Source organism: Saimiri boliviensis, chromosome 1 (genome assembly GCF_048565385.1).
Source record: "Saimiri boliviensis isolate mSaiBol1 chromosome 1, mSaiBol1.pri, whole genome shotgun sequence".
NCBI lineage: Eukaryota > Metazoa > Chordata > Mammalia > Primates > Cebidae > Saimiri > Saimiri boliviensis.
Genome location: NC_133449.1, coordinates 251,720,208 through 251,732,592, shown reverse-complemented (window position 1 = coordinate 251,732,592; position 12,385 = coordinate 251,720,208). Strand labels below are relative to the sequence as shown.

The 12,385-nt window shown below is 37.6% G+C and overlaps 1 protein-coding gene and 1 pseudogene across 3 annotated transcripts in view; both read left to right on the top strand.

The window, feature by feature from the left end:
* DDX4 (DEAD-box helicase 4) overlaps positions 1–12,385 on the top strand; it is a 71,053-nt gene that overhangs the window by 26,221 nt on the left and 32,447 nt on the right. For 2 of the 3 annotated variants that reach the window (XM_074392960.1, XM_003925844.4), the window contains exon 7: positions 1,440–1,499. The exons of the other annotated variant lie outside the window; for it this stretch is intronic. In XM_074392960.1, the coding sequence (XP_074249061.1) occupies positions 1,440–1,499 (60 nt within the window). The remainder of the gene's footprint in view (positions 1–1,439; positions 1,500–12,385) is intronic. 3 annotated transcript variants of the gene reach the window in all.
* Positions 10,789–10,907, top strand: LOC120365565 (5S ribosomal RNA; annotated as a pseudogene).

Sequence of the window (12,385 nt, the reverse complement as noted above, 5' to 3'; positions counted from 1 at the left end):
TTGCTCTCATTATTATGACTTAATCTTCCCAGATATTAAATATTAGTGACATGTACAAAGCTCCCTTGAAACCATCTTTGTATTTCCCAAATGTGACTTTTTTGAAATCTTCTGGAAAGCTTTATGTTGTAGTAATAACATAGAACTTTTAAATTGTGAAAAATTATTCCTTTTAGAATAAACATTTCTGGGAATGGGGCCTAGGAATGAATGAATGAATGAATTCATGTCACCCAGGCTAGAGTGCAGTGGCATGATCTCGGCTCACTGCAACCTTCACCTCCCAGGGTCAACCGATTCTCCTGCCTCAGCCTCCTGAGTAGCTGGTATTACAGGAGTGTGCTACCACACCTGGCTAATTTTTTGTATTTTTCGTAGAGACAGGGTTTCACCATATTGGTCAGGCTGGTCTCAAACTCCTGACCTCATGATCTGCCTACCTCGACCTCCCAAAGTGCTGGGATTACAGGTGTGAGCCGCTGCAGCCAGCCTAGAAACTTATTTTTAGCCAACTCTCCAGGTAGTTTTCAGGCAGCCTTCAGTATGGTAATCACTCATACCACTATTTTAAAACTCTGGGAATGTTACATATTAATATCATTAAAACTGGATAAGCTATGATATCCTCAGATTATTTCATTGTGATGAATGGGGGAAAGTTTGCATGTATTTGAGAAAGCACGAATGTCTCAAGTTTATTAAGAACAGTAAATTGGCCAGGTGTGGATTACATGCCTGTAATCCAAGCACTTTGGGAGGCTAAGATGGGCAGATCACCTGAGACCAGGAGTTCAAGACCAGCCTGGCCGTCATGACAAAACCACATCTTTACTAAAAATACAAAAATTAGTCTGGCGTGGTGGTGCATGCCTGTAATCCCAGCTACTCAGGAGGCTAAGGTGGGAGAATTGCTTAAACCCAGGAGGCAGAGGTTGCAGTGAGACGAGATCACACCAGTGCACTCTAGCCTGCGCAGCAGAGCAGGCTACATCTCTGGAGTCAAAAAAAAAATTAATTACACAAAATATATGACATAAATAGAACAGTCTAGTGGTCTATGGACCATATTTGAGAACCACTTGATTACTTAATAGTTTAGCTATTCCTGAAATCATATTTGGTCAAACTGAAATTTTTTGAAATTTTTAATTCTTTTGACGTTTTTTTGCCTAGTATAATGCTTAGCAAATAGTAGGTTCTCATTTAATATAACAAATATTTAATATTTAGATACATGAGATGCTTTGTATAGGGAATTGACTCTGAGTAACGTCTTTATATATCTGTTGTTAAAGTTATTTGAAGAAATAAAATGTTTATATTTTAACTTACAAAAATATTGTGTTTTCTTACTAATTTACCTTGTGACAGTGCTATTCTTTATATATTGCATCATTTAATTATTTAAATGCTATTTACTTGTTAAATTTTTATTTAAGAATCTAGTAATGACTGTGAAGACAATCAAACACGGAACAGAGGGTTTTCCAAGAGAGGCGGTAAGGACCACATTTTGGAACAATTTATACTTAAGACAGAGATACTAAAGTGATAAAACTAATTTTGAAACAGCTGAATGAAAAATTATGATGGCAAAAACCTTTGAAGAAAAATAATTTGGTATATGTTTTCTGCTTTTAATATTTGAGTGAATATTCAGTAGGTGCCCCTCCTTTCACTTTTTTTTTTTAACTTTTAGGTTCAGGGGTACATGTGTAAGTTTGTTATCTAGGTAAATTGCATGTCATGGAGTTTTGGTGTACACATTATTTCATCACCCAGATAATAAGCATAGTACCTGATAGGTAGCTTTTTAACCCCGTACCTCCTCCCACCTTCCACCCTAAAGTAAGTCCCAGTGTTTGTTATTCCCTTCTTTGTGTCCATGTGTTCTCCATGTTTAGCTGCAACTTATAAGTGAGAACATTCAGTATTTGGCTTTCTGTTTCTCTGTTAGTTTGCTTAGAATGATGGAGCTCCATTTAAGTTCCTGCAAAGGACAATATGTCATTCTTTTTTATGGTTGCATAATATTCCATGGTGCATATGTTCCACATTTCCTTTGTCCAGTCTACTGTTGGTGGGCATTTAGGTTGATTCTGTCTGTGTTTGCTGTTGTGAATAGTGCTGTGATGAACATACATGTACATATGTCTTAATGGTAGAATCATTTATATTCCTTTGGGTATATACCCAATAATGGGATTGCTGGATGAAATGGTAGTTCTGTTTTAGTTCTTTGAGAAATCGCCACACTGCTTTCCATAATGGCTGATCTAATTTGCACTCCCACCAGCAGTGTATAGGCATTCCCTTTTCTCTGCAACTTCGTCAGTATCTGTTATTTTTTGATTTTTTAATAATAACCATTCTGACTGGTGTAAGATGATACCTCATGGTTTCGATTTGCATTTCTCTAATGGTTAGTGTTGTTGAACACTTTTTCATCTGCCTGTTGGCTGTATGTTGTCTTTTGAAATGTGTCCATGTCCATTGCCCACTTTCTAGTGGAGTTGTTTTTCTGCTTTTACATTTAATTTCCTTATAGATCCTGGATACTTGACCTTTGTCGGATGCATACTTTGCAAATATTTTCTCCCATTCTGTAGGCTGTCTGTTTACTCTGTTGATAGTTTCTTTTGTTGTGCAGGAGTTTGTTCATTTAATTAGGTCCCATTTGTCAATTTTTATTTCCATTATGGTGGCTTTTGGCATCTTCATCACAGAATATTTGCAAGGGTCTTTTGTCTAGAATGGTATTTCTTAGTTTATCTCTAGGGTTTTTATAGTTTTAGGTTTTACATGTTATTCTTTAATCCATCTGGAATTGATTTTTGTATACAGTCTAAGGAAGGGGTCCAGTTTCAGTCTTCTGCATGTGGTTAGCCAGTTATCCAAGCACCATTTATTGAATAAGGAATCCTTTCCTCATGGCTTCTTGTTGTCAACCCTGTCAAAATCAGATGGTTGTAGGTGTGTGGTATTCCCATTTGCAGATCATATGACTTGGAAAACCCTATATAGTCTCTGCCCCAAAGCTCCTTAATCTGATAAATTATTTCAGAATACAAAATCAATGTATGAAAATCAGTACCCTTCCTATCTACCATATTGTTAAAATGGCCATACTGCTCAAAGCAAGTCACAGATTCAATCAAACTACCAATGACATTCTTTACAGAATGAGAAAAAAAGATTTTAAAATTCATATGGAACCAAAAAAGAGCATGAATAGCCAAGACAATTCCAAGCACAAAGAACAAAGCTGGAAAGCATCACATTACCTGAGTTCAAACTATACTACAAGGCTGCAGTAACCAAAACAGCATGGTACTGGTCCAAAACCAGATACCTACACCAGTAGAACAGAATAGAGAGCCCAAAAATAATGCCTTCTTTTACTTTTTTTTTTTTTTTTGAAGTTGGAGTCTCACTCTGTCACCCAGGCTGGAGTGCAGTGGTATGATCTCCACCTCCTGGGTTCAAGTGATTCTTGTGCCTTCGCCCTCCCTAATAGCTGGGACTATAGTTATGTACCAGCACGCCTGACTAAGTTTTGTATTTTTAGTAGAGACGGGGTTTCACTATGTTGGCTGGGCTGGTCTTGAACTCCTGACTCCAGGTAAGCTGCCCACCTCGACTTCCCAAAGTGCTGGGATTACAGGTATAAGCCACTGTGCCTGGCCTTGTTTTACTTTCTAATGGATCTTTTTTTTTTTTTTTTTCCCTTGTATTCAGGTCATGAAATACAAATTGCTAGCACCACAGAATCCCCTTTTCATGTTCATTTGTTATTCACTAATGACCTATTACCCCCAAACCTCTCTTATGACTTCTAACAGCATACAATAATTTAGTGTATTTTTATACTTCATATAAATGGAATCATATTGTATGTACTGTTGTATGTTTACCTTCTTTGTGTGTTTGTTGCAATTGTAGATCATTATCATTTCTGTTTAGTAGTATTTTATTTTACTGTTGTTCCAATAAAAGTAGGTCAATTGGATTACCTCCAGTGTGGGGCTATTATGAAGGTGCTTCTGTAAACATTCTAGTATTCTTTTGGATGTCATTAGTACATACTCAGAAAAAGAATTGCTAGGTTATAGGCAATGTGTATTTTTGGCTTTGTTAGTATTGTCAAATGTTTTCATCATTTATACTAAGATACACTTTCAGAATCTGATCAATGCTTGATATTTTTTCTTTTTCTCTCATTTTAACCATTCTGCTGGTTGTCTGGTGGTGAACTCATTATGTATTAAATTTCTATTTTTTGGACTGATGAAATGTGGAGAACTTTTTATGATTATTGGCCATTTGGACAACATCTTTCATCAAGTCATTTGCCTGTATTTTTGATATCTATTGGCTGTCTTAAGTTGCAAGAATAGTGCAGATAGGCTGGGCATGGTGGCTCATACCTGTAATCCCAGCACTTTGGGAGGCCAAGGTAGGCAGATCACTTAAGGTCAGGAGTTTGAGACCAGCCTGGCCAACATGATGAAACCCTATCTCTACTAAAAAAACAAAAAACAAAAAACAAAAAAAACAAAAATTAGGCCAGGCACAGTGGCTCATGCCTGTAATTCCAGCACTTTGGAAGACTGAGGCAGGCAGATCATGAGATCAGGAGTTTGAGACCAACCTGGCCAATATGGAGAAACCCTATCTCTACTAAAAAAGCCAGGTATAGGCCGGGCACAGTGGCTCATGCCTGTAATCCCAGCACTTTGGGAGGCTGAGGCGGGTGGATCACGAGGTCAAGAGATCAAGACCATCCTGGTCAACATGGTGAAACCCCGTCTCTACTAAAGATACAAAAACTTAGCTGGGCATGGTGGCGCATGCCTGTAATCCCAGCTACTCAGGAGGCTGAGGCAGGAGAATTGCCTGAACCCAGGAGGCGGAGGTTGCAGTGAGCCGAGGTCGCGCCATTGCACTCCAGCCTGGGTAACAAGAGCCACACTCCATCTCAAAAAAAAAAAAAAATGGCCAGGTGTGGTGGCACATGCCTGTAGTCCCAGCTGCTTGGCAGGCTGAGGCAGAAGAATTGCCTGAATCTGGGAGGCAGAGGTTGTAGTGAGCTGAGATTGCGCTGCTGCACTCCAGCCTGGGTGGCAGAGTGAGACTTCATCTAAAAAAGGAAAAATTAATTGTAATCAATCTGGAGTTTATTTTTGTACATAACATAGGACTCAAGATACTTTTTTTTCCCATATGGATGTTCATTTGACCTAGTGTCACTTATCGAAAAGATTGTCTCTTTCACTCTGCACTACAGGGTTGCCTTTGTCCTAAATTAGATGGCTTATATATGTGTATCTGTTTCTCTTGATTTTATTCGCTTGGTCATTTTTTTCTGTTTTTGTACCATTGTCCCACAATGTAATTACTGTAGTTTTATAATAGGTCCTGATATACGGCATTGCTTTTCAAGTGCTATGGTTTGGGTATTTGTCCTTTTCATGTTGAAATTTGATTCCCAGATTTGGAGGTAGGCAGCCTCTAATGGAAAGTGTTTGGGTCTTGTGGGCTCATATCCCTCATGAATAGACCTATATTCTCCTTTCGGGGGTGTTGAGTGAGTTCCCTATTAATTCCCTTGCGAGCTAGTTGTTAAAAAGAGCCTAGTGCCCCCTACTTCCTCTACATCATATGATCCTGCACACACCAGCTCCCCTTCACCTTCAGCCATGGGTAGAAGCAGCCTGCGGCTCTTACCGGATGCCCAGTCTTCAGCGTTTTCAGATATCAAATCATGAGCCAAATAAACCTTTTTTTTTTTTTTCATAAATTTCCCAGTCTCAAGTATTCCTTTATAGCAACGCAAAACAAATGACAATCTCAAGATTGCCTGTTACTTTTAGTCCTTTGCATTCCTGTGTGATTTTTAGAATCAGCCTAATCAATTTCCGGAAGAAAAAACTATCTTAATTTGGGTTGCTGTAACAAAATGCTATAAACTGGGTAGCTTGTGAAGAACAGAAATGTATTTCTCACAGTACTAGAGAGTCTGAAGTCCGAGATCAAGGTACCAGCAGATTCAGTGTCTGGTGAGGACCCATTTCCTGGTTTATAGATAGTGTCTTCTCTCTCTGTCCTCACGTGGTGGATAGGGCAGTGCGGCTCTCTGGAGCTTCTTTTATAAGAACACTAATTCCATTCATGAAGGCTCTGCCGTTATATGGTTACATCACATTTGTTGATTCTTCAGCTGATTAATGTTTGAGTTATTGTCACTTGGGTTGTCAGGCTAATGCTGCTATATTTATTTGTGTACAAGTTTTTGTGTGAACCTATGTTTTCATTTTTCTGGGGTATATACATAGGAGTGGAATTGCTGTGTCATATGCTAATTCTTAATGTTTAACGTTTTGAGGAACTACCAAATTGTTTTCTGTAGCAGCTGCACTATTTTATATTCCCACCCTCAGTGTTATCAGTGTTCTTATTTCTCTGCATTCACCAATTCTAGTTGTTACTGTTTTTTTTTTTTTTTAAACAAATGTGAAGTAGTCTCTCGTGGGATTTTTTGTTTTGTTTTTTGTTTTTTGTGGTTTTTTTTTTGAGACAGGGTCTCATTCTGTCACGCAGGCTGGAGGGTAGTGGCACAATCTTGGCTCACTGCAACCTCAACCTCCCAGGCTCAAATAATCCTTCCACCTCAGCCCCCTGTGTAGCTGGGACTGCAGATGTGAACTACCACACCTGGGTAATTTTTGTATTTTTTGTAGAGATGGGTTCCACCATATTGCTCAGGCTGATCTTTAACTCCTAAGCTCACGCAGTCTGCCTGCCTCAGCCTCCCAAAGTGCTGGGATTTTAGGCCTGTGCCACAGTGCCCAACCCTTATTGTGGTTTTGATTGCATTTTTTGATTACCGTGATGCTGAGCAGCTTTTCATGTGCTTATTGGCCATTTGTGTATCTTCGGAGAAATGTCTGTTCAGATCATTCATTCATTTTAACATTTGGGCTGTCTTTTTATTGTTTTGTGATTTATTTTTATATTCTTAGTATGAGTATTATCAGATATATGATTTGGAAGTGTGGTTTTTTTTTAATTTATCTAAAATTTTTCTTTTTTTTGAGACAGGGTCTTGCTCTGTTTCCCAGATTCTGGGGTGCAGTGGCACAATCATGGTTCACTGTAGCCTCAACCTCCTGGTCTCAAGCAGTCCTCCCACCTCAGCCTCCTGAGTAGCTGGGACTATAGGTATGTGCCACCATGCCCAGCTAATTTTTTTATTTTTTGTAGGGATGGCATCTCACTATGTTGTCCCGGCTTGTCTCAAACTCCTGGGCTCAAGCAGTTCTCCTGTCTTGGCCTTCCAAAGTGTAGGGATTACAGGTGTGAGTCACTGCATCTGGCCTGCAAATGTTTAATAACCTCCTGTGGATTGTCTTTTCAGTTTCTTAATGGTACCTGTTGAAACACTAAAATTTAAAATTTTTATCCAACTCAGTTTATCTTTTTTTGTTCTTTTGATGTTATGACTAGAAAACTGTTGCCTAACACAGGGCCGTGCAGACATTTTCCTTTGTTTCCTTCTAAGAATTTTATAGTTTTAGTTCTTACATTTAAGCCTTTTATAGTTTTAGTTCTTATACTTAAGTCTTTTATCATTTTAGTTCTTACATTTAAGTCTTTGATGCATTTTGAGGTCATTTTTATAGATGGTATGAGGTGGGGTCCAAATTCTTTTCATATAGATACCCAATTGTTCTAGCACCATTTGTTGATGTTTTATATTGATGTCTCTAGGTGTGGATCTTTCTGGGTTTACCTTCCTTGGAGTTGAGCTTCTTGGATGTATAGATTAATAGTTTTCATGAAATTTGGGATATTTTCAGCTTTTTGTGGTAAGATCTTTATAACAGAAAATTTCCCATGTTAACTATTCATAAGTGTATAATTGCTGGCATTAAGTGCACAGTATCCTATCATCACTATCATCGCCCAAACAGAAACTTTGTATTCCATTAGACAAAAATTCCCCATATACTCCCTTAACCCTGGTTTTTGGTAATCTTTATTCCATGTTCTCTATGAAATTAGTCTATTTTAGGTATTTCATACAAGTGGAATTATACAATATTTGTCCTGTTGTAATTGGCTTATTTTACTTAGCGTCTTGTCAGTGTTCATTCATGTTGTAGCATATATCAAAACTATGTTTCTTTTAATGGTTGAATAATAAACTACTGTATGTATTTACCACATTTTATCCATTCACCTGTTGACGGACATTTGGATTGTTTCTTCTTTCTGACTATTGTGAGTAAGTCTGCTATGAACATTTCACCTACAGTTATGTTTGAGTTCCTGTTTTCAAATCTTTTTATATATACTTACAAGTGGAGTTGCCAGGAGATGGAACTTGGTAAGTTAAAATGCTGCAAACTTTGCTGTTGTTACCAATAGTCAGCCTTTTTTTCTTTTTTAAAATTAAATAAATACTCCCTTGGTTACTTCAAGCCTTTGATTCATTTCTAGAGTTTAGAAAAAGTTAATTCTGGCAGTTCTTGCCCATTTTTTTCCTTCCCTTTTTGCAATAGTGAAATTGGGAGTTTGGCCATTTTTGCTGATGTCAGTGATAGATAATCATTTTAACATTTTCATTTTATTTGTTAGTATATAAAAATATAGTAACTATCTGGTAAGTACTTTTTAAAAAATGAATAAAAGATGTTCACTTTTATACAAAGCTTAGATGATTTATAAGCTATTTTTTTCTAAAGATGTTGTCACCAAACATCTTTAAGATTTATAAGAGATTGTCAGCTGTCCCTTATGAAATACAAACTATACCTTCTGGAAGGACTTATGTTACTTTTAAAAATATGTTAATGTTGGCTGAGCGCGGTGGCTCACACCTGTAATTCCAGCACTTTGGGAGGTGGAAGCGGGAAGATCACTTGAGTTCAGGAATTTGAGACCAGCTGGTCTCAACATGGTGAAACCCAAATCTCTACTAAAAATGCAGAAATTAACCGGGTGTAGTGGTACAAGCCTATAGTGCCAGCTACTCAGGAGGCTGAGGCAGGAGAATTGCTTGAACCCAGGAGGCAGAGGTTTCAATGAACTGAGATTGCACCAGTCCACTTCAGCCTGGGCAAGAGAATGAAACTCTGTCTCAAAAAAAAAAAAAAAAAAAAAAAAAGAAAGAAAAGGATTCAATTTGTTTCAGAATCTTACAGAAAAGGCTAGGTGTGTTGGCTCACGCATGTAATCCCAGCACTTAGGGAGGCTGAAGTGGGTGGATCACGAGGTCAGGAGGTCAAAACCAGCCTGGCCAACATGGTGAAACCCAGTATCTACTAAAAATACAAAAATTAGCCGGGCATGGTGATGCACACCTATAATCCCAACTACTCAGGAGGCTGAGGCAGGAGAATAGCTTGAACCTGGGAGGTGGAGGTTGCAGTGAGCCGAGATCACGCCACTGCACTCCAGCCTGGGTGACATGGTGAGACTCCATCTCAAAAAAAAAAGTACAGAAAAGAACAGAGTGATTAAAGGTAAAGATTAAACACAGTGAAGAGAATAAATCAATCCAAAGATAGATGTGAGGAAATTCTCTAAACTTGGAAATGGAAAACACAAGAGCAGTTAATAAATAAGATATGGAAGATAGAATAAGACCTGTTAGTCCAACATGTGACTGTTTCCTGAGCAGAAAGCAGAAAATGGGAGAAGGAGAGGAAAGAAGGATATTCAAAGAGAATAGATGAGACTTTTCCAGAGTTAGAGAGGCACAAGAGTCCTCAGCAAATTAAACAAAAAATTCATACCCTTATGCATGGATTGGAATTATAGTATTACAAAGATTTTTAAAAAACTGATAAAAGTACTAGAGAAAAAAGGTAGATTTGCTTTTAGAAGAACATTATATTCACAACAGAATTTTCTTCAGGAAAGGCAGATGTCAGAATATAATAGCACAGTATATTCAGAATGCTGAACAAGAACAGTTCTGAATCCAAATAACTATATTCATATAACTAGGTACGAGGGAGAAATAATGCCATTCAGATAAAAATGGTGTTAATACTCTCAGACTGTTGAGTAAGAACTATTAAATTGTATACAGTAGTAAGACGACTGTCTGCAGGAGGAAAGGGATAGGAAACAATCGTGAGCCAAAAAAAGATAAAACCGGTAAACATATTGGTAAACTTAAATAAGTATTGACTGTATAAACTAGCAATACTGAGTATTAATTTAGGGATTTTAGAATGAAAATCCTAGCAAATGAAAAGAAATTCTTTGCCTGATCAATTGAAAGGAAAAATATTTTTTTAAATAGGTAAAAATTGAAGGGTAGTCAGAGAACGGTTAAAATATATAACTTGCTAATGGAGGAAATCCAACAGAAGGACAGAGCTTTGTAGGAAGGAGGCTAGATTGAAAATAGTTTGAATAATTCTTAAATATTCATGGTGAAAATTGGTAAAAAAAAAAAAAAAATACATAGCTTACCATTTGGGGAAAACAGGACAGAAAGGAGAACAAAAAGCATTGAAAAAGCTCTGTAAAGAGAAAACACAAAAGTAAGATGTTAGAAATAAAATCCATGTGTTAGTAATCATAATATAGGTAAGTATATTTCAGTACGGAGTTGAAAGTAAAGAGGTCAGACATGGTGGCTCATGTCTATAATCCTAGCAGTTTGGCAGGCCAACATGGGAGGATCTCTTGAGGCCAGGAATTCAAGGCCAGCCTGGGCAACACAGCAACATCTTGTCTCTACCAAAAAATTTCTTTTTTAATTAGAAAATAGTCTATGGCCATATCACCCTGAACACATTCAATCTTGTTTGATCTTGGAAGCTAAGCAGGGTTGGGCCTGGTTAGTAATTGGGTGGGAGATTGCCTGGGACTACCAGGTGGTGTAGGTGTGTGTGTGTGGGGGGGACAGGTGGGCGGAGAGGGCATTAGGGAAAAGAGCTAATACATACTAGGCTTAATACCTACATGATGGGTTGATAGGTGCAGCAAACTACCATGGCACTCATTTACCTATGTAACAAACCTGCACATCCTGCACCTGTACCCCGCAACTTAATAATAAACGTGAAGAGAAAAAAGTGTTCAATAATAACTCAAAGTTGGTATAGACATAGACAAAGTATACTCTATGGTAGAATTATTAAAGATAAAAAAATTCATTAGGAAGACATTACAGTTCTGAACAAGGTTCAAATCTAACAATATACTAAGATGCATAAAGAAAAATGGACATTAGGGAAAATTTGCAAATCCTAGTAAGTTGAGACTGAGCAGAACAGAAATTAGTAAGAATGTAGATCTGAATGTCACTCAGCTTGATTTAATATTTGTCTGGAATCATATGCTCTAAAATTATAAATCACATATTTTTCCATCATATATAGAAAATATGTACAATTTAATCATCTTTTAAGGCCAAAAATATACCATAGATATAGGCCATGTTCATTTATTAAAATAAAAGTAGAAATAAGCCTAACCTTCATGATTTGGAAACTGAATTTCTCAGTTTATAAATAACTGTTCATATGGAAACCCTGAAATATTTAGAATTTAATGACAGTAAGAGCAAAACATAGGAAAACTTAAAGGATATAGCTAAAGCAGCTGCCTCTTAGAGGAAATTTTAGAGCCTTAAATGCATCAGAGAAAGCATAAAATGTAAAGCTTGCTAAGGGAGGAAATGCGGTAGGAGGACAGAGCTTTGTAGGAAGAAGATGAGGCTGAGGCAGGAGAATTGCTTGAACCCAGGAGGCGGAGGTTGTGGTGAGCCGAGATCGCGCCATTGCACTCCAGCCTGGGTAACAAGAGCGAAACTCTGTCTCAAAAAAGAATAAATAAATAAATAAATAAATAAAAATAGTTTAAAGATTTCTTTTTTCAGAAAAAAATGAGTTAAGCATTCAAGTTAAGTAGAGGAAGAAAACTCAGAAATAAAAAGGTAATAGACATAAATGAAATAGAAACAGACACAATGGAACATTCAGCAGTAAAAGTGAATGAAGTAGTTTCACACATCAACAAAGTTGAATAAAAGAAAAAAGACATGGGGCTGGGTGAATTGGCTTACGCCTGTAATCCCAGCACTTTGGGAGACCGAGGTTGGGTGGATCACCTGAGGTCAGGAATTCGAGACCAGCCTGGGCAACGTGGCAAAACCCCATCTCTACTAAAAATACAAAAATTAGCCAGCCATGGTGGTGCATACCTTTAATCCCAGCTACTTTGGAGGCTGAGACAGGAGAATCACTTGAACCCAGGAGGTGGAGGTTGCAGTGAGCTGAGATTGCACCACTGCACTCCAGCCTGGGTGACAGAGCAAGACTCCATCTCAGGGAAAAAAAAAAAAAAAATGTGGAAAAAGAGT